The sequence below is a fragment of the Salvelinus alpinus genome, chromosome 13 (assembly GCF_045679555.1).
Source record: "Salvelinus alpinus chromosome 13, SLU_Salpinus.1, whole genome shotgun sequence".
In the NCBI taxonomy this organism is placed as follows: domain Eukaryota; kingdom Metazoa; phylum Chordata; class Actinopteri; order Salmoniformes; family Salmonidae; genus Salvelinus; species Salvelinus alpinus.
The window spans coordinates 20,945,565-20,969,115 of NC_092098.1; the positions used below are offsets into that span (position 1 = coordinate 20,945,565).

General features: G+C 43.5%; 1 protein-coding gene across 1 annotated transcript in view; it reads right to left on the reverse strand.

Annotated features, from left to right (window-relative positions):
* Window positions 1-1,681: 1,681 nt before the first annotated feature.
* The window catches only part of LOC139537328 (neurite extension and migration factor-like), a 34,077-nt gene continuing 12,207 nt past the window's right edge, over window positions 1,682-23,551 (reverse strand). Inside the window, exons 2-4 of the mRNA XM_071338516.1 lie at window positions 9,759-9,880; window positions 4,153-8,149; window positions 1,682-3,711 (exon numbers count right to left, since the gene is read on the reverse strand). Coding sequence (XP_071194617.1) covers window positions 3,648-3,711; window positions 4,153-8,149; window positions 9,759-9,834 — 4,137 coding nt within the window. The 5' untranslated portion in view covers window positions 9,835-9,880 and the 3' untranslated portion in view covers window positions 1,682-3,647. The remainder of the gene's footprint in view (window positions 3,712-4,152; window positions 8,150-9,758; window positions 9,881-23,551) is intronic.

A 23,551-nucleotide genomic window follows, 5' to 3' on the forward strand; every position in this document is an offset into this window, starting at 1 on the left:
ATAATAGTGAAGACGTCATAACTGTGAAATAACACATATGGAATCACGTAGTAAGCAAAAAAGTGTTAAACAAATCAAAATATATTTTATATTCTTCAAAGTAGCCACCCTTTCCCTTTTTTGCAGCTTTGCACACTCTTGGCATTCTCTCAACCAGCTTCATGAGGTAGTCACCTTGAATGCATTTCAATTAAGTTTAGGTGTGCCTTGTTTTTTGGTGGAATTTCTTTCCTTCTTAATGCGTTTGAGCCAATCAGTTGTGTTGTGACAAGGTAGGGGTGGTGTACAGAAGATAGCCCTATTTGGTAAAAGACCAAGTCCATATTATGGCAAGAACAGCTCAAATAAGCAAAGAGAAACGACAGTCCATCATTACTATAAGACATGAAGGTCAGTCAATCCGGACAATTTCAAACACTTTGAAAGTTTCTTCAAGTGCAGTCGCAAAAACAATCAAGCGCTATGATGAAATTGGCTCTCATGAAGACCGCCACAGGAAAGGAAGACCCAGAGTTACCTCTGCTGCAGAGGATAAGTTCATTAAAGTTACCAGCCTCAGAACTTGCAGCCCAAATAAATGCTTCACAGATTTCAAGTAACAGACACATCTCAACATCAACTATTCAGAGGAGACTGCGTGAATCAGGCCTTCATGGTCGAATTTCTGCAAAAAAAACACTACTAAATGACACCAATAAGAAGAAGAGACTTGCTTGGGCCAAGAAACACGAGCAATGGACATTAGAATGGTGGAAATCTGTCCTTTGGTCTGATGAATCCAAATTTTAGATTTCTGGTGCCAACTGCCGTGTCTGTGTGAGACGCAGAGTAGGTGAACGGATGATCTCTGCATGTGTGGTTCCCACCGTGAAGCATGGAGAAGGTGTAATGGTGTGGGGGTGCTTTGCTGGTGACACTGTCTGTGATTTATTTAGAATTCAAGGCACACTTAACCAGCATGGCTACCACAGCATTCTACAGCGATACACCATCCCATCTGGTTTGCACTTAGTGGGACTATCATTTGTTTTTCAACAGGACAATGACCCAACACACCTCCAGGCTGTGTAAGGGGTATTTGACCAAGAAGGAGAGTGATGGAGTGCTGCATTAGATGACCTGGCCTCCACAATCACCCGACCTCAACCCAATTGAGATGGTTTGGGATGAGTTGGACCGCAGAGTGAAGGAAAAGCAGCTAAAAAGTGCTCAGCATATGTGGGAACTCCTTCAAGACTGTTGGAAAAGCATTCCAGGTGCAGCTGGTTGAGAGAATGAGTGTGCAAAGCTGTCATCAAGGCAAAGGGTGGCTACTTTGAATAATCTAAAATCTTAAATTGATTTGGATTTGCATAACACTTTTTGGGTTACTACATTATTTCATATCTGTTATTTCATAGTTTTGATGTCTTCACTATTATTCTACAATGTAGTACAAATAATAAAGAAAAATCCTTGAATGAGTAGCTGTGTCCAAACTTTTGACTGTTACTGTATATGAAGTAACATGTTTAGCATTTTGTGGAGTCAATCTATTTGCAGACAAACTACTCAGACTACAAGTAAAATGTAATATCAACACTTTTTGAGGGTCTTTAAGATCTATGCAACATAAGGACTGTATACATTTTCAGAAAGATGTCAATACAGTCCCTGGAGAGAAGAAAATGGAGACCTCATCTGAAAGCAGGAATCAAAACCTCATTTTATTTTATATTTATTCCATAAACATTATTACAAAACTCAGCAAGTTACCAATATTACATTGTCACCATACAGGCTTGTTCACAAATATTTAAACCTTTGCAACAGTTACAACAAAACAAAATGATACTAGAATGATTTATAAAACAGCAATAAAATCACAAATATGTCTTTATTTCAGTTTTTCTTTTTCTTTTATCATACTTTTTACACTATAGCACTACACTCCCACAACAAGATTGGTCTGATTACAAAACTTCCGACAAAATGTTACAGCTTTTTTCCCCAGTGTTTTCCCTCTCTCCTTTTATAATTTTTTTTGTCATGTTTGTTATTTTGGTTTTTAAAACCAAAGGCATGTCATTATACATCCCTTTCACTGCCTATAAAGGCGAAAAAAGGGTATCCACATTTACAAATACTTCACAGCACTTTCTAAGAAAAATATACACTTAGAAAATATTTTACAAATTGGCACACTGAAAAATATACAAGATTCATGGAGGATGTCAGGAGTTATTTTGGAATCCATCTGGCAACAACTCTGACAATATTTATAAAGCTAAATATTATTTTCAACAAAAATGGCAAAACACAATTCTAATTAATGTCAAAATCATGGCAGAATTACATCAAACATAACAGTATCTTATACATTCATAAATAGGGCACAGAGGATTTCTTCATCCTTTTTTCAGTTACCTGTAAGTTCATTTGCTTTCAAGCACCTTTCACAGGCAGCTCAACAGTGGTACATCATATAAAACTTGTGTTGGAGAGGAAGCCAAATACATTCAATTAACAATGGGCAGGGATGATATAAGGCAGTCTACTCCACACCACCTGGTGGTGACACCTGTCCTGATCCCCAGTCTCAATGGCTAGCCTGGCAACTTGGAGAAGATGGAGGGGAAGGGGGGTTTCGAGAGACAAAAGGTCTTCACAATAAATATTCGATCTCTGATGGATAGTATCAATTCATGTAAATTTAAATAAATTGTAGAAATCTAATACAGAGCTCCATGTTTGTGCAGTGGTAGGTGAATCCATGAGATTGCATGAGATTACATGAAGCAGTATACTAACCTTGAGTAGAGTACAAATTCAAACCTCAAGATTGAACTAACCTGTTAGAGCATAAAGATTTCTTATTGACACAGTGCTACTTTTTAGTTGCTGAAACAGCTTATGGCAGCTTTCCACAGGACCTATTTAATCCCCTTCTCTGTATCGCCATGCTGGCTGTTGATTTTGAGTTCAGATGGCAATCATTTCAAAGGAATGTATGAATGAAAAGACAGTCATTTGCATTTTGGTAAAAGGTGTATCACTGTCAGCTGCAGGTGCTTGGCAAACCGAATGAAGTGTAAGTTCTCTAGAATGTCGACCGGCCACCGAAGTCCAGAACCCCCACCCCCCAACCCTAACAAAAAGAACATGAAACAGCAAATATACATATAGATAGAAAATGTTTATACAGATACTTGTTCAACGTTTGGCACATAATTCCATTTTCAACTATTATAATTATCGTCATATTCTGCAAATAGTGCATATGTCTCTGTACAATAGCATTAACAAATTGCAATTCTGGGTACTTACTCCACTTACCCTCCCACCTCCTCTCCCCAAACCATGGCAAAAAGCCAATGACAAATAATGCCATTTCAAGATATTAAGAAAATTAGGACAGTATGAGAAAGTTGTCTTATCGTTAATACAAAAATGTCCCTTTTTTATTCTGAAAAGTCTGGTTCCCAGCAGAACAGCGATACAGTTCTCCAACACCAGTAAAACATCCACAAATGGAATGGCTGGGTGGTATCAGTAATGATAGGACACTTCTATTGTTCCCTCATGACTAACTCTACTCCACTCTCGCTTTGTACACTGAAGGCAACCATTGACTAAATGTAAGGACGGACAACTTTTGAACTGTTATTTTAAACATTTGTGGAGAGCCACAAACTGAATTTTGACATTGTTAAGGAGGGGCAAGCTGTTCCGCTGAAATGGAGAATTGAAAAAACAAAGCAAACCATTAAGTATCACAAAAATGATTTTCAAAACATTTTCAAGGCAATTTTTCTTATTATACAAAAGTCAAACTTAAAGTAACAAAAAACAAAACAAACTAAAGACCAAGAAAGGTGAATCAAGCAGCAGTGTCAGAAACAAAAAGCAGCCACGGTAGTTCGAAATCACAGTCAAGCTAGAGACAATCAATCACACAATAGGTAGTTTCGCCGGAACAAATAAAAGCTCACATGCAAGTTGTTTCAGGGTAAAAGAAGGAGGTGGGGTAGTCAGGGTTAATGTCTTTGCCATGCAACACTTGGATTTAAGTCAACAAGTGAGAGCAGTAAGGGAACCCAGGGAACTGAGCAAGAGGCGGGAGGAAATAGAGTGAGGGGGACGTATTTTGCAGCCACTGTTACAAAATATTACCTCAGTTTCTCATAAGAGGCCATCAGAGCTACGTTCTTGTTCGAGTCCCGCTTCCCTGTATTGTTTTCATCTCCAGCAAATTTTGCACTGGTTTTGTGACGGTACATTTTTTTGTGTGCGGGCCCACAGATGCCAGGTATACCGAGGCTGGACTTGTTGAACATGTTGCAGTCTAGAGTGAGAGGGGGGAAGAAGGGGTTTGAAGGAATGAACTTGGATTGGTTTTTGGCTCCCCTGCCAGTTGCCTTCCTACCCCTTCCTGCCCCAGGGGAGGTGGCATAACCACCCTTTTTCCTGACGTCAGCTGTTGTGCCCGCCAGGATTTTGAGTGTCTTAGTTTTAAGGCTGTTGGCCTCTGGAGGCTGACAGAGTCCAGAAATGGGGTCCCACAGTGGCTCGATGGACACCTTCATAAACCTCTCGACCTCTGCCATCCCAGAGACTATGTTGGACAGGATGTTGGAGGGCTCCTCGAACTCTCGCTGGTCGTCATCCACAGCACTGTTGTTGTTGTTGTTGCCGCCGTCTGCCCAGCCCCCACCGTGCTCCACCAGTAAAGGCCAGACTTCTGACAGTCCAGCAAGACCTTCACTTTCTTCACCTTTCGCCTTTGCCTTTGCATCAAGCAGGGCTTTTAGCTTTTTGGATGAACGAGAATTCTGTCTAGGGGCTTTGTTCTTCTCTGTCTTGGGGGCCCTTGGAGTCTTGGTTTTCTGTTTACTGGTCGTTTTCCTTTTTGACTTGGGACCTTTAGTTCGGCCTCCAATAGATTCAGCCTGCTCATCAAAGACGTCCGTGCCGTCAATTTTATCATCTAACCCTGTGCCATCATTGTCATTGAAAGTATGGAACTGGAACTGATGATTGTTTATCGCTCTGCCATCATGGTTTTGTTGTGGCAGGACATTACAGTCCCACTTAGTCCCATCAGGTGTAGTTGAGAGTGTCATGTCTCCTGTCTCTCCTTGAAACTCCCTGGCCTTTCCTAGGCTTTCCCTCATTTCTGGACCCATCACCTGTGGGGAGAGATTTGGGGTGTCGGGTGGCGACATCTCTGACAACGACGAATGCCTGAACTTATCGGGGGTGAAGTTGGAGATGTCCAGTAGGTCTGTGGACTCCCTAAGGGGAGTGATTTCATCAGTACTTTGCTGGATCACCAGTTTGGGACTACAGTGGGCCAAGAAGTTCTCGTTCACATCCTCTTCACTCTCCTTCTCACAGGACTTGTGACTCATAGTGCTGTAGTTGCTAGAAGAGGCAGACAGTGAACCCATAGAGTCATAGCTGGCCAGCCTGCTGTTATCTGTGTTTAGAGTGACTCTATGGAACTGCACCTGTTCCTCTTCAGCTGCCCGGCTGGCCTGTAGGGTTGAGTCTGGTCCTGGTGGCTCTTCAGGTAAATGTGCCTTATCATTCAGCAGTCTGTTGCCATCTACATTGACTTGACTATATCCTGACAACGGCAAGTTGTTTGTCATTGGCAAAGGCATGGCGTTGGAAAAGCCAGCAGATTCAGGTGGAATGTCAGATGTAAATGGTAGCTGTTCACCTCCAGACTGCCATGATATGTGAGTGAAGTTTGGCTCCATCTGATTGGAGTTAGAGGGGGACTGTTGGAGCTCGGACTCTGAGGGAGGAGATAGAACACAGCTCTGGGCCAGCTGTAGGTTAGTGAATGGATTCTCCTCCTGGTAGAGCCCATGGGGAAACTGTTGTCGGGGATTTTGCTGCTGCTGCTGCTGGGAGTAATATGACAGTCCAGTGTTACTGGATGAGTCAGAGGCATCTAGTAATGTCTGTAGGTAGCCTCCGGGGATGACAGGTAGACCACTATTCACATTTACAGGATGGGTCATTGTGCTGGAAGAGGAGCAGGGGGCTGGTGTAAAAGTAGGCTTTTCAGTGGGGTCGACACTGACAGTGGAGTCATCACAAAGCTGGGGGCTGCCTGCTTTAGAATAAACTATGTCAGGGTGCTGACTTGGGGATAGTGGGCCAACCTCTTGTAGGTGTACCACAGTTTTACCATCCTTCTGCTGAGCATCTGTCATTTTTTTCGACTTCAGTCTGGCCTCGCTTTTAAATTTCCTTATTTTCAAAATCTTATTTCCAAGTCTTTTCCCCTCCCTCTCTAGCGATCTGCTTTTTCCTGTCACACTTCCTTGGTCTAATCTAGCAGCACAGTCGGAGGTTGTTGTTGTTGTTATTGATGCCATATCTGTACAGGCAGCCTGATCCTCAGCTGCTCGCACCTCTTGCTTGTGATCGGCGTGGTTTGGCGAGAGCTCTACAGTGTGAATTCTTTGAATCCGGACTCTATTTGCAATCCTGTATTTTCGTTTTGTCAGGCTAGAATTAAGGGAACGCCTGCAGCCATTCGGAAATCTGTTTTTATCACCAGCAGCCAGCCTGCGCTGCTCCTGCATTTCCTGGCGCCTCTTTTGCCAGTAGTCTTTCAGAGGGGCCATTCTCTGGTACTTATGAACTAAGTCCTTACTTAAGCTTACTGTTGTCTCTGATGTGTCAATTTTTCCAAGCTTTACTAACATGTGCTTCTCCCCTTTAAATCGGTTTATGATGATGTATTTGATTATCACCGGAGGCTCTTTTCGTGAGGATTTTCTCCTCTTCTTTGGACACCAGTCGTCATCCTCCTCTTTTTTTGGACCCATCGGCTGCTTCTCTTTTTTCTCCGTGTTTCTCTCACTCTCGATAGAATCCACGTCATACAGATAGTCGTCGCTGTATCTGACTTTCCTCTTGGACCTCAGCCCATAGCTCAGCTGACTAGAAGAGCTGGAGTTCTCCCTGGAGAGAAAGCAGTATTTCCGTTTGGTCTGGCAGGTGTCAAGGGAGGATCCAGTACAGGAGCTGTCATCGCTGTACTCTCCAGAGTCCTCTGTGGAGTTGTTGAAGTCAAACAGGTAGCTGCTCTCTGGACTGACATTCGGCATCACTTCAGCAGAGCTGCTGCTGTTGTTTTTGTCAACCTTTTCTCCAGCCGCCCAGACTTCGACCTTCTCTCCATTCACCTGCGGCACTTCAGCTTCCTTCTTCACTGCTCCCTCTCCCTCCTTTTTGGCGACGACACTCGGGAAGAAGTTGAACTGGGTTTCCTCCTGAATGGTGCTGGTCTTCTCTCGGACGTTGTCCTGGAAGGACTCGTAGCGTATCTTCAGCGAGCACACGTCGCTGCCCAGGGTGGAGTCCTCATCATCAAACATATAGTTGTCTACGTCCTCTTCTGAGAAGAGGTTTACAGAGAGCTCGTTCTTAGAGCAGAGGTCCAGCAGCTCGATCTTACTCTCGCTGATAAAGGACTCAAAGCAGCCCCAGTCCTGGCTGGAGTTGGCCAGCAGAGCCTCCTCACCGTTGCACTTGTCCAGGAGCAGGCCTTCGTAGATACTCTTTGACGTGGCATCCTCCGAGTCACTGTCCTCCGCTGACTTCTCCTCATCTGTCTTCTCCACCTCCCTGACCTTGTGCTCTGGGTAGCTGAGGAGCTGGTCTGAGAGCAGCTGATCCCCGTAGCGGATACCAGAACTCATGCACTGCATGGCCATGTCAGGACAGGAGACAGGACAGGGGTCGTAGTCCCGGCCCAGGCCCAGCCCTGGCTCAGGCTCTGTAGCGTCCTTGCTCTCGATGAAGCAGCCCAGGCAGGTGCGGCTCTGTGGCATAAGGCAGTCCCCCCCAGACAGGGCCGAGACACTCCCTGTCTCCATCATGGTGAAGGCAGCCTTGTCACTACAGTCCTCTGGAAGAGCCCAGTGACTCACCAACTTGGTGGAGCAGGAGGAGGTGAGGGAGATGGTGTGAGTGGAGGAGGAGTCATCAGCAGTAGTGGTGCTGGGCTCAGGGGTCTCTGTTGGGCTCAGAGGTGAGGATGGGCTCAGTGAGGTCCTCTCACTCTCAGGGCATCCTTTTGGTGGATTGGCTTTAGGAGGGGTGCCGGGACTGTCTAGCTTCAAAGAACTGTCCTGGTTGTGTGATTCTGTAGAGTGGAACAAAGAGATAGTATCAGATATCAACTAATTCCCTTGTGAACTCACTGATGGACAATGTGAGAGTACTTTAACATACTGTATTTCCTATATAAGATTACATTTTAATATACTATACTATTTCCTTTCTTTAATTATTTTTCATTTTCAGCTCAATGTACACAGTGTACAAAACATTAGGAACACCTTCCTAATATTGAGTTACACTCCCTTTTGCCATCAGAACAGCCTCAATTCGTCGAGGCATGGGTTCTACAAGGTGTCGAAAGCATTCCACAGGGTCGCTGGCCCATGTTGACTCCAATGCTTCCAACAGTTGTGTCAAGTTGGCTGGATGTCCTTTGGGTGGTGGACCATTCTTGATACACACAGGAAACTGTTGAGCGTGAAAAACCCAGCAGCGTTACAGTTCTTGACTCAAACCGCCATACCTGGCATCTACAACCATACCCCGTTCAAAGGCACTTAAATATTTTGTCTTGCCCATTCATCCTCAATGGCACACATACACAATCCATGTCTCACTTGTCTCAAGGCTTAAAACTCATTCTTTAACCTATCCTCCCCTTCATCTACAATGATTGAAGTGGATTTAACAAGTGACATCAATAAGAGATCATAGTTTTCCCCTGAATTCATCTGGTCAGTCATGGAAAGAGCAGGTGTTCATAATGTTTTGTACACTCAGTGTATGTTCCTAGCCTATCTTACAGTTTGTAAAATGCACAGGTCATGTTTTTTTCAAACAGGCTGCACAAAGTAATAATTTTGTACAAAGACGAGGCATATTAGAGCTAATTTAAGCTGAAAAGGGGAATTCAGCTTTTTCTTGAGAAAAATGAAATGCTCATCATTAATCATCATCATTGTGTTTCTTGTGCTCTATAATTTGTGATAAGAATGCAATGAGAATAAAATAAAAGCCATAATAGAAAGTAATCATGGGCCAAATTTTGTGGAAATATAGAAATCATTAGCTTATTTGTTCAATCTTAAATAAGGCCCTCTGCCTTTTCTATTACTCTGATTGAACATCTTTATGTTGATGTATTTACAGGATGAATGGAAGGAATGACAAAAGTAATAACCTTTCCCCTCCTCTGTGTGAGTGGTCTTTACCCTTTGACATTCAGGGTCGTTAAGGATGGGAGTGTCGTGGGAAAGGATGATAAGTTCTTTCAGAATTAAAAAACGGACGAAAACATTCCACACATTCATTAGACCGTCTCTGAGCATTAAAACCGGTAGCAAAGGTTAAGGTCACTAAATATCAAGGCTGAGGCTTCTTGCCTTACAGCTTTGTGAAGGTCACAGCCAAGCTAAATAGCGGAGGAGGTGAAAACCATGCATACTGTAGCATCTTGTTCCATATAAGAACTCGTGCTTTGATTGTGACATAATGTACTGTGATAATGTAGCAGCATTCCCTCTGTTCCTTCATAAAAACACATTGTAAAATGCTATAACATACAGTACAATATGATGCAATATAGCTACACCTGTGGAGAAGAATTAGATCTTGGTGTGTCCATTCGCTTTTTTTTTTTATTCAAGTAGGCCTAATGTGTTTCTAGCAAAGCAACATACACATGTCTTTACCATTCTCGTCCGCTTTGTTGATCTGTTCCAGGTTTGAAGCCAGCACAGCAAAGTTGGGTTCTTGAAAAACATCCATCAATTTAGCGTGGTTCTTGTCCCTTACATTATTACCACTATCCAACCTGCAGAAGAAAAACACAAGACACATGAAAACACTGATGCTGACCAAAGGAAAAGGTATATTATGTCATCATAATAATATATACTGCCATGCAAATCCTTTTTGACTCTCGCCTTTCTCAACTGCTGCATGAGCAGCTACTCTTCCTGGGGCTTCAAAAGAGGCTAGGGAATATTCGGGATGCTATATTTTTACCTTTAGCCCAAGATTCTACTCTTTGTTCCTGTAAAATATATGTCCCCATCTATGGGCTACCAAGGGATATTGTTTTGGGCACCATTATTAGAGACTGCCTTATACTGTATCTAGTAGGCTTTTAAACACCCGAGCCTCAGTCTGCATGCAAATTGCAGGCACATCCTCCTGGCCTTTTGTTGATCGCTTTATGTGTTTCTCGTCTCAAAACTCCTCAATAACATGCTTGCTGAATGAGAATTGTTCTAAGCAAATGTCAGAAGTAACAATTGTATAAAATCATGTCCCAAAAAATATTACATTTTCCTAGCTCTCTAACTCTCTTGTTCACGCTCTCAAACTCCCCGTCCTCCTCCCACTATCCCTTTTCTTGCAGCCAGGGAGAAAAAACAAATGGCCAGATTAATGGAGACGGAGAAGAAGCAATAAGAGGTTGCATAAAATTAGCCCTATGTCCAACGATCATGTCCAATTTAACACATTATTAAGCCATGTTGTTTCTCCTGGAGGCAATTTGCGACAAAGGTTTGTGAGCCGCATGAAACAAGACTCTCTGCCAGCGCAGTGCTGACTCACTGCCAGCTAGAACGATACTGTTAACCTGGCCTGGCTCTCTGTGTCATTAACCTGGTCCTCTGTCTGTGTTAACCTGGCCTGGTTCTCTGTGTCATTAACCTGGGCCTCGGTCTGTGTTAACCTGGCCTTGGTTCTCTCTCTGTTTTAACCTGGCCATGGGTCTGTGGTAACCTGACCATGGGTCTCTGTGATAACCTGGCCATGGGTCTCTGTGATAACCTGACCATGGGTCTCTGTGATAACCTGACCATGGGTCTCTGTGATAACCTGGCCATGGGTCTGTGTGTTAACCTGACCATGGGTCTCTGTGATAACCTGGCCATGGGTCTCTGTGATAACCTGGCCATGGGTCTCTGTGATAACCTGGCCATGGTTCTGTGTGTTAACCTGGCCATGGGTCTCTGTGATAACCTGACCATGGGTCTCTGTGATAACCTGACCATGGGTCTGTGTGTTAACCTGACCATGGGTCTCTGTGATAACCTGACCATGGGTCTCTGTGATAACCTGGACATGGGTCTGTGTGTTAACCTGACCATGGGTCTGTGTGATAACCTGACCATGGGTCTCTGTGTTAACCTGACCATGGGTCTGTGTCTACCACTGTGCCCTAATCTTACTGGGAAGACTCTAGTCAGTATGAGTCATTGGTAAGCAGTTTGAAAATCTTAACATTAGAATTGTTGAATCTCAGCACTGCATAGAGAGGGACCATTGGAAACATAGTAGTATAGGGAGAGAGTTTGCAGAGACATGAAAAATTATTCAGTGGGAGATGCTCAGCATCTTTTTACAACTAAAAACAACACCTGGCGGGCCCAAGATGACAAATGCGTGAAAGTATAACTGCCAGACTTGAATCCATTACTGGCATGGGGTAGCATCTGTGGTTATCAGACCCTTGTGAGGCACATTCAATTTATTTTTTTCCATTTCTGTATGCAGAGAAAAGGAAAACACATCCCATCATATGAAATGAAATGATGTTATTTCTAAGAGGCCCAGGTTATCAGAGCTCTCTCTCTGCTCAGAGTGCGGGCCATTGGCCCAGAGGCTCTGAGGTGATTAAACAGAAGGGATCACTGCTAATGCAGGAGATTCACTTTCAGTCCACATCCACATCACCTGATCCATCTGCTGCAATCAGGGCTCTAAATGGGAGTATATGTGACACTGAGTCTTTCTTCTCAGGAGGAACAACTGAATCCCCAGAGAAACACTGAAATCACAATTTTATATGAACCAGAAATCAGCCAAATGGTGGTGCTGGGCTACAGCATAGCAAACATAACGTATGATTGACCAGTTTCACTTAAAATAATGAAACACTACAGTATGGGTTTGTAGTAGGGCATAGCAGTACACCATTGCAGAGGTATGATGATGTTATAGAAAATGATAAGTCTTCAATAATTGAACTTTCAAAATCCTACAGAGCACTACGTCAACCACTGCATAGTTACTGTATATTTGACTATATTACATCATACTGCACTCTGCATGCACTCATTCCTTTGTTTGAAGCCATATTGAGCAAAACTTGGAAAAACAGTGTGTTCTTAGCTGCTGAGCAAGGGAATAAAAACACATCTTAAATGTTGCTTATTGGTTTAATTTACTTGAGGCCACATACAGTAGATTAAGTGTATGAGGGGCTGTAGGCACCTAATTAATAATGGATGCATACTAGGGCTGGGAAATGCCAGGGACCTCACCATACGATATTATCGCGATACTTAGTTGCCGATACGATATGTATTGCAATTCGATACTGTGATTTTATTATGAATCGATGTTTCAAACATATTGCTCATCATATGTCTGCTGCAAACGAGTTTTGATCAGTCTGTCACTTCGGTATGAATGATTCAGGAGAAGGGCGCAGGAATGCATAATAGTTTTTTTTATTACACCCAAATTACGGCGTGCCGTGCAAGGGCACGGGGAAGAAGACCAAACAAACATGTATACAACACACAGGGTTGAAACCCAAACAAAAGAGCGAGGAGTACCTCGAATAAATAACACAAGCGCACAATGACTAACACACAGGACAAGACCCGTAATCATCTACGCAATCCAAAATGGCACGAAAGCCAGAACACACAGCACAGGTACTCACACGAACCAACGGACATTGTATCAATAATCGACAGCCCAATGGAAACCAAAGGGCACAGTTATACAAGTACTAATCAGTGGGAACAGGGGACAGGTGTGCGTAATGAAAGTTCCGGAGGGATCCGTGACAGTACCCCCTCCCTGACGCACCTCACCAGCAGCACATGACACCGGCCTCGCGGACGATCACAGGAACGCAGTGCGGGTCGATCAGGACCCGATGCAGCTGACCAGTAATAGTGGTGTCGGACGGACCGGTTGTGGAGGCGCTGGACGGGCCAGTTGTGGCTGCTGAAGTGGCGTCGTCGGACGGACTCGTTGAGGCGACGTCGGACATCGTTGGACAGGCCATTCCCACTGTCTCCCTTAATGGTTGATTATTCTATCACGTTGGCATGAAGGAGCGGGAGACAGACGCAGGAATGCGTAATAGTTTTTTTTATTAAGCCCAAATTACGGCGTGCCGTGTAAAGGCACGGGGACGAAGACCAAACAAACATTTAACAAAACACAGGGTAGAAAGCCAAAACAAGTACCTCGAATAAATAACACGCACACAATGATTAACTTCTTATGGATGAGGGGCAGTATTGAGTAGCTAGGATGAATAAGGTGCCCAGAGTAAACTGCCTGCTACTCAGGCCCAGAAGCTAACACATGCATATTATTAGTATATTTGGATAGAAAACACTCCGAAGTTTCTAAAACTGTTTGAATGATGTCTGTGAGTATAACAGAACTTATATGGCAGGGGAAAACCTGAGAAAAAAATCCAACCAGGAAGTGGTAAATCTGAGGTTTGTAGGTTTTCAAGTCTTTGCCTATCCAATATACAGTGGAAATGTGGTCCGATTGCACTTCCTAAGGCTTCCACTAGATGTCAACAGTCTTTAGAACCTTGTTTCAGGCTTCTACTGTGAAGGAGGAGAGAATAAGAGCTGATTGAGTAAGGGGTCTGCCAGAAGGCCATGAGCTCAGTCAGGCGCGCTTCCGTGAGAGGTAGCTGCGTTCCATTGCATTTCTAAAGACAAAGGAATTCTCCGGTTGAAACATTATTGAAGATTTATGTTAAAAACATCCTAAAGATTGATTCTATACATCGTTTGACATGTTTCTACAAAATGTAATGGAATTTTTTGACATTTTGTCTGGCCTGCGCCTTGTGAATTTGGATTTGTGAAATAAAAGGAGGTATTTGGACATAAATGATGGACTTTATCGAACAAAACAAACATTTATTGTGGAACTAGGATTCCTGGGAGTGCATTCTGATGAAGATCATCAAAGGTAAGTTAATATTTATAATGCTATTTCTGACTTCTGTTGACTCCACAACATGGCGGATATCTGTATGGCTTGTTTTGGTCTCTGAGTGCTGTACTCAGATCATTGCATGGTGTGCTTTTTCGGTAAAGCTTTTTTGAAATCTGACACAGCGGTTGCATTAAGGAGAAGTTTATCTAAAGTTCCATGCATAACACTTGTATCTTTTATCAATGTTTATTATGAGTATTTCTGTAAATTGATGTGGCTCTCTGCAAAATCACCGGATTTTTTGCAAGCAAAACATTACTGAACGTAACGCGCCAATGTAAACTGAGATATTTGGATATAAATATGAACTTTATCGAAAAAAAACATACATGTATTGTGTAACATGAAGTCCTATGAGTGTCATCTGATGAAGATCATCAAAGGTTAGTGATTCATTTTATCTACATTTCTGCTTTTTATGACTCCTCTCTTTGGCTGGAAAAATGGCTGTGTTTTTCTGTGACTAGGTACTGACCTAACATAATCAGATGGTGTGCTTTCGTCGTAAAGCCTTTTTGAAATCGGACACTGTGGTGGGATTAACAACAAGTTTATCTTTAAAACCCTCTCCGAGCTGGGCATCTCCGGCGCGGCCCACGCTTGGATTGCGTCCTACCTGACAGGTCGCTCCTACCAGGTGGCGTTGCGAGAATCTGTCTCCGCACCACGTGCTCTCACCACTGGTGTCCCCCAGGGCTCTGTTCTAGGCCCTCTCCTATTCTCGCTATACACCAAGTCACTTGGCTCTGTCATATCCTCACATGGTCTCTCCTATCATTGCTATGCAGACGACACACAATTAATCTTCTCCTTTCCCCCCTCTGATAACCAGGTGGTGAATCGCATCTCTGCATGTCTGGCAGACATATCAGTGTGGATGACGGATCACCACCTCAAGCTGAACCTCGGCAAGACGGAGCTGCTCTTCCTCCCGGGGAAGGACTGCCCGTTCCATGATCTCGCCATCACGGTTGACAACTCCATTGTGTCCTCCTCCCAGAGTGCTAAGAACCTTGGCGTGATCCTGGACAACACCCTGTCGTTCTCAACTAACATCAAGGCGGTGACCCGTTCCTGTAGGTTCATGCTCTACAACATTCGCAGAGTACGACCCTGCCTCACGCAGGAAGCGGCGCAGGTCCTAATCCAGGCACTTGTCATCTCCCGTCTGGATTACTGCAACTCGCTGTTGGCTGGGCTCCCTGCCTGTGCCATTAAACCCCTACAACTCATCCAGAACGCCGCAGCCCGTCTGGTGTTCAACTTTCCCAAGTTCTCTCACGTCACCCCGCTCCTCCGCTCTCTCCACTGGCTTCCAGTTGAAGCTCGCATCCGTTAGAAGACCATGGTGCTTGCCTACGGAGCTGTGAGGGGAACGGCACCTCCGTACCTTCAGGCTCTGATCAGGCCCTACACCCAAACAAGGGCACTGCGTTCATCCACCTCTGGCCTGCTCGCCTCCCTACCTCTGAGGAAGTACAGTTCCCGCTCAGCCCAGTCAAAACTGTTCGCTGCTCTGGCACCCCAATGGTGGAACAAACTCCCTCACGACGCCAGGTCAGCGGAGTCAATCACCACCTTCCGGAGACACCTGAAACCCCACCTCTTTAAGGAATACCTAGGATAGGATAAAGTAATCCTTCTAACCCCCCCCCCCCCTTAAAAGAGTTAGATGCACTATTGTAAAGTGGTTGTTCCACTGGATATCATAAGGTGAATGCACCAATTTGTAAGTCGCTCTGGATAAGAGCGTCTGCTAAATGACTTAAATGTAATGTAAATGTAAAATGGTGTAAAATACTTGTATGTTTGAGGAATTTTTATTATGAGATTTCTGTTGTTTGAATTTGGCGCCCTGCACTTTCACTGGCTGTTGTCATATCGATCCCGTTAACGGGATCTCAGCCGTAAGAAGTTAACCCACGGGACGAGACCCGTAATCATCTGCGCAATTCACAATGGCACGAAAGCCAAAACACACAGCACAGGTACTCACACGCACCAACGGATATTGTAACAATAATCGACAGCACCATGGAAACCAAAGGGCACATATATACAAATACAATCAGTGGGAACAGGGGACAGGTGTGCGCAATGGAAGTTCCAGAGGGATCCGTGACACAGTCATGGAAATAAAACTGCTGAAAAAAAATGTGCTCCATATTTAAAAATAAGAATTTATTTAAAAAAATAAGAATAAGCAATGAAGGAAAAACACTGGATTGTTGGTGCAGGTACAGCCAACCAGCGCAAAAATAATATTGAGATATTGTCAAAATGGTAAGATATGATATATCCCCAAAATAATATCCAGATATGTAACTGTATCTATTTTTTAATGAATTGTTACCATCGTTGTTCATGACTTGAATTTAGAAGCTGTTTCAATAGTTTAGCGGTTTAATTCAGAGCAACATTAGCGTATCTTACTGATGTATTAGTCTAATTTCTGTAATGAACAGAGAAAAGGTTTCACCCTTCAGATAGACAGCAGATTCCATGATAAAAGGAAAAAACATTTACAGTATATAGCAAACAGGAGTGAGGACTTTTAAGAACCTGTTATTATCAAACCTTCCATACATATCAATAGGGGTATCAAGGCCAATGGGGAGCTGCTGTATTTCATATCAAAGCAGCTAATATAAATCCTGATAAGAGCTCTAATCCGTAAACCCATAATAGCACTTTATTGTGACTAGCCACAAGCGGCTTAGAAGAAAGGAGTAAATACAGAGTAAAGAGGTAGGTTGCAGAGGTTTAAAACCTGTGGTGATGAAGAGGAGGAACTGAAACTGGAGGTAATGAGGATGAAATTATGTTTTATGAATTTTATTAGTTATTTATTAGTATTACCCCTACCTGTCACGTCTGCTCCCGCTCCCCCTCCCCCTCTCTGGCGCTCGAGGTCGCCAGGCTGCTCATCATTACGCACACCTGTCACCATCGTTACGCACACCAGCGCTTCATCGGACTCACCTGGACTCCATCACGTCATTGATTGTCTCCCCTATATCTGTCAATTCCTCAGTTTCATTCCCGTGTCTGCATTGATGTTGTTTTGTTTCTCTTGTCCAGATGCTGTTCTTGTTTAGTTTCATGTCTATTTATTATTAAATCCTCACCCTGTACTTGCTTCCTGTCTCCCAGCGTCTGTGGTTACGGAACCATTACCCCTACCAAGAACATTACTTTGAGCATACAGACGATCATATCTGGCGGTTTTCCTTCTGTCTTGCATCATATCCTGATTCATGTAATCAATTTTGCATGATGGATGGATTACTCACGCAGACTCAAATTGACAGTCCCACATAGAGTACTACCTGTATATAGGGCCTACACATTTGTCTGTGAGAGTGTGTCTGTGTGTGTTTGTTCACTGTATAGCACGTATAGCTGAAGGTGGGAGGTAGAAGTGATTCATAATTCTGGTGCAGGAGGGCATCCTGACAAAGCTCCAGTGTACTAAGAGGCCAGTCTGGGAAGGCGCTGACTGACTGACTGATGCAACAATCGTTTTTTCACTGCAGGGAAATAACCCCATAATCTATCTCACATACTATTACACTGACAGCCGCCAGGGCAGCGCAGAGCGGGGATATGAAAGGCTTCCCGAGTGATTCCACTACCAAGGCATAAATACAAGAAAAAATAAAACAGAATAGAATAGAACAAAAGTCCACAGAGAGCTGGAGAGGAAGGAGCACCACCCACATATGGACCGAACAAGACTTCCCTGGCTGAATACACTTGAGTACTACGAACACAAAACATCAGCTACTTTAGAACCATTTAGTATGACCCCCTTGATCCCTCATTTTGCTGACTTGAAACACTTGGACACAACCATTGTTTTCTAGCTGTCATATCCTGAAACCTGAAACACCAGCCTCTCAATATAAGAGCTGACAACGGATCATTGTGATACATATTTTACAGAGAAAGAATTTCCAGTGTTCAGAATAATCATTGCCTGTGCAGAGCTGTGGTGTAGTGGTAACACTCAAGTCAGAAATACAATGCCCCACTGGAGACTGAGGTTAAATCCACCTACCTGTATCCGCTTCTGATTTCCAAAGTGTCTCAATAAAAGTGTCCAATACCCAACAAAAATACATTTAAAATGATAATCATTGCCCTTCCAATTTGTCTTAATTACTAAGGAACAGTAGTCAGATAATACAGTGGCAAGAAAAAATTTGTGAACCCTTCGGAATAACCTGGACTTCTGCATAAATTGGTCATAACATTTGATCTGATCTTCATCTTCAAGTGACATCTTCAAGTCACAACAATAGACAAACAGTCTGCTTGAACTAATAACACACAAACAATTATACGTTTTCATGTCTTTATTGAACACACCGTGTAAACATTCATAGTGCAAAGTGGGAAAAGTATGTGAACCCTTGGTTTTAATAACTGGTTGACCCTACTTTGGCAGCAATAACCTCAACCAAACGTTTTCTGTAGTTGCGGGTCAGACCTGCACAACGGTCAGGAGGAATTTTGGACCAGTCCTCTTTACAAAACTGTTTCAGTTCAGCAATATTCTTGGGATGTCTGGTGTGATTCGCTCTCTTGAGGTCATACCACAGCTTCTCAATCGGGTTGTGGTCAGGACTCTGACTGGGCCACTCCAGAAGGAGTATTTTCTTCTGTTGAAGCCATTCTGTTGTTGATTTACTTTTGTGTTGTGGGTTGTTGTTCTGTTGCATCACCCAACTTCTGTTGAGCTTCCTGCAAAATGTCTTGATACTTGGGAATACATTTTTCCGTCGATGATAGCAACCTGTCCAGGCCCTGAGGCAGCAAAGCAGCTTCAAGGCATGATGCTCCCTTCACCATACTTTACAGTTGGGATGAGGTTTGGATGTTGGTGTGCTGTGCCTTTTTTCTCCACACATCGTGTTGTGTGTTCCTTCCAAACAACTCAACTTTAGTTTCATCTGTCCAAAGAATATTTTGCCAGTAGTGCTGTGGAACATCCAGATGCTCTTTTGCTAACTTCAAACGTGCAGCAATGTTTTTTTTGGACAGCAGTGGCTTCTTCCGTGGTGTCCTCACATGAACACCATTCTTGTTTAGTGTTTTACGTATAGTAGTCTCATAAACAGAGATGTTAGCATGTTCCAGAGATTTCTTTAAGTCCTTAGCTGACACTCTAAAATTCTTCTTAACCTCATTGAGCATTCTGTGCTGTGATCTTGCAGTCATCTTTGCAGGACGGCCACTACTAGGGAGAGTAGCAACAGTGCTGAACTTTCTCCATTTATAGACAATTTGTCTTACCGTGGACTGATGAACATCAAGGCTTTTAGAGATACTTTTGTAACCCTTTCCAGCTTTATGCAAGTTAACAGTTATTAATCTTGGGTCTTCTGAGATCCCTTTTGTTAGAGGCATGGTTCACATCAGGCAATGGTTCTTGTGAATAGCAATGGCCAAGCTGCGTCAACCATAAACTAAAAGTACAGCTATCATGCTTTGCAAACAAATTATAGTGTTAAAAAACTAATGTAATGTTTTGTTGTTGCATTTAACTACTGAAAATTCTGTTATCGAGGTAATTTCCCATTAAGTCACATCAGAGGTCAGCATGTGGAAGAAGTTGGAGTTCAGGGATGATAGACAAGTTTCCCACTAGTAATTAACAGTTGGAGGGGCATAAAAGTGAATTTTCTTTTTTGTATAATTTATTTTTTTAAATGCATTGTATGTGGTAAATACCACCTTCCCACTTGGCTATGAACGCAGGGTTAGTGAACATACACTATATATTTCAGCCACACCCGTTGCTGACAGGTGTATAAAATCAAACACACAGCCATGTAATCTCCATAGACAAGAATGGCCTTCCTAAAGAGCTCAGTGACTTTCAACAATGCACTGTCATAGGATACCACCTTTCCAACAAGTCAGTTCGTCAAATTTCTGCCCTGCTAGAGCTGCCCCGGTCAACTGTAAGTGCTGTTATTGTGAAGTGGATATGTCTAGGAGAAACAACGGCTCAGCCGCGAAGTGGTAGGCCATACAAGCGCACAGAATGGGACCACCTAGTGCTGAAGCGGGTAGCATGTAAAAATCGCCTGTCCTCGGTTGCAACACTCACTACCGGGTTCCAAACTGCCTCTGGAAGCAACATCAGCATGAGAACTGTTCGTCAGAAGCTTAATGAAATGGGTTTCCATGGCCGAGCAGCCGCACACAAGCCTAAGATCACCATGTGCAATGCCAAGCGTTGGCTGGAGTGGTGTAAAGCTTGCCGCCATTTGACTCTGGAGCAGTGAAAACACGTTCTCTGGAGTGATGAATCACGCTTCACCATCTGCCATTCCGACGGACGAATCTGGGTTTGGCGGATGCCAGGTGAATGCTACCTGCCCAAATGCATAGTGCCAACTGTAAAGTTTGGTGGAGGGGGCCTCCCGAGTGGGGCAGTGGTCAGAGGCACTGCATCGCAGTTGCTAGCTGTACCACTAGAGATCCTGATTCAAGTCCAGGCTCTGTCGCAGCCGGCCGTGACCGGGAGACCCATGGGGCGGCGCACAATTGGCCCAGTGTTGTCCAGCCTAGGGGAGGGTTTGGCCGGCAGGGATGTCCTTGTCCCATCGCATTCTAGCGACTCCTGTGGCGGCCCGGGCGCATGCTGACACGGTCGCCAGGTGTACGGTGTTTCCTCTGATACATTGGTGTGGCTGGCTTTCGGGTTAAGTGGGCATTGTGTCAAAAAGCAGTGCGGCTTGGTTGGGTCGTGTTGTCGGAGGACGCTCTCGACCTTTGCCTCTCCCGAATCCGTACGGGAGTTGCAGCGATGAAACAAGACTGTAACTACCAATTGGATACCACGAAATTGGAGAGAAAAAGAGGTAAAAGGTTTTTTTAAAACAGTTTGGTGGAGGAGGAATAATGGTCTGGGACTGTTTTCATGATTCCAGCTAGGCCCTTTAGTTCCAGTGAAGGGAAACCTTAACGCTACAGCATACAATGACATTCTAGACGATTCTGTGCTTCCAACTTTGTGGCAACAGTTTGGGGAAGGCCCTTTCCTGTTTCAGCATGACAATGTCCCGTGCACAAAGCGAGGTCCATATAGAAATGGTTTGTCGAGATCGGTGTGGAAGAACTTGACTGGCCTGAACAGAGCCCTGACTTCAACTCCATCGAACACCTTTGGGATGAATTGGAATGCTGAATGCGAGCCAGGCCTAATCGCCCAACATCACTGCCCGACCTCACTAATGCTCGTGGCTGAATGGAAGCAAGTTCCCGCAGCAATTTTCCAACATCCAGTGGAAAGCCTTCACAAAAGAGTGGAGGCTGTTATAGCAGCAAAGGGGGGACCAATTCCAGATTAATGCCCATGATTTTGGAATGAGATGTTTGATGAGTAGGTGCCCACATACCTTTGGTCATGTAGTGTACTTTCTCTGTCTGCTAGCTACTGTATGCACAGTTTGACATCATATATTAGGGCAATTCCACAGTAAGAGTGATACTGAGGCTAAGATTGTTCACTTTAAAATGTATACCAACCAAAAAGCTATGATTGCAAAGTTAAACAAACCATTCAACTCTATGCACAAGGACTACTTTTAACAATTTCCACTAAACATTTTACAAAAACACATTTACTTGAAGAACAGTGAAGTTGCAAAGTTTGGTAACAGAATGACTGTTTGTGCCGTCATTCTGTTACCAAACTTTGCATCTGCACCGTTCTTCAACGGTTCTGAAAAATATCCAATTCCACTTGTGATTGTGTATTCTCCTGGGGAAATACCAACGCTGCAACTGACTCAAACCGAGAGATACGGCGGATTCAAACTTCATAGAATTGTAGAGCTAATTCTGAGACATGAAATCATTTCAGAGCCCTCAAATGAATAGTGGATGAAATATCCTGAGAGATGTCAGAAAAGCAAGCAGAGAAACAAAGGTTGCTTGGGTATGGGATGTAGGCTAGTCGATATGATTTGGTGACAATTGAAGCAAATTTAAATCCGGACAGACTATATTTTGCCCTCTATCTTTTGCTGGAAGTAAAGACTTGGCTCTCCAATAGACACCCCCGCCCCCTCCAAGCATGGTGCACTCGACTTGGAAAGCTTGCCAATTGCCTACCCAGCAGAAACAAAGCAACACAAAAAAATTAATGAGAAGGTCTTAACAGTGCAGTTAACTGCATCCACCCTCAACTGTCAATTCACCCACTGACTTATGGAAAGAAAACACAGCCCCGTTCATACATTTGCAAACAAAATCAAATACATGCATTTCAGTTAATCCAATATACCAGTTTCCCTCTGTTTAAAAAACTTCAAAACAAGACAATGGGTCACTTTTGAACTTTCAACACCCCATCAATCGTTAAATATCGCAGATAATCATTTTATGAATGTAGAGTATGTTGAGATATGTTGAAATAAATTACTCAAACTCATTCAAGTTATACTCCAAGATGATGATGGTCATCCCAATACGGTAGGTATTTTGGTCTCAATTCTAGCTCCAGGAATAGCTCATGTACAGATATCATATCGGTTGCAGCAAAGAATTCTTCTGCGCTTATAGATTTCCATAAATTCAATGAAAACTTGCAGTTCTCTTTCTCTCATTAGATCTCACACAAACAATACCCAACAGTAACCTTTTACACCTGCGACAAAACTGATCAAATTAAGATCCCATATCTGTATATGGCTATTTCAACTACCCATCCCCCTGTATGACCAGACAGCATTGCATCTATTGAAAACGTTCCTCATGTCTGGCAAGAACTGCTGTGGCAGACTGACTGCATATGGGACCCTAAGTGACAGATCGGGAACTCCACATGGCCGACTAGTCCAGAACAGAGCACAGTCATAGGGAACAAAAGAGAGGGACCACATCTGAAAACATCTCAGCAACTCAGCTTGAAACTACCTGCATGGTGGTCCACATTTAGGAGAATGAACACAAGACAAAGCAAGCCAAATGACGTAGATAACGTAGGGTTGGCTAAAAGCATAGGAGCATGTGCAGCGATGATTGGATGGATTGGCCAACACGATAAAATATTGAAATTTGTAAAGATAATTTCATTATTATTATTATTATTATTATCATTTCATCATACCATTCTTATTCTGATATCAATAGTGATAGTGTGTAGGGAAGAGTGTAATAGCTATGAATTGCTATTACACTATTCCAAGTGACAGTCAGAGACCAAGCCCTGCAATACTAGTTAAATAAAGGTTAATTTTTTATTTTATTAAATAAATACAGGAAAAACCTAGTCAGTTGCACAACTGACTGCATTCAACCGAAATGTTCCTTCCGCATTTAAACCAACTGTTCTGAATCAGAGAGGTGCAGGGGGTTGCCTTCATCAAGATAATCAGCACCCGGGGAGCAGTTGTTGATGGGGGTTAACTGCCTTGCTCAAGGGCAGAATGGCAGTTTTGTCCCCCAC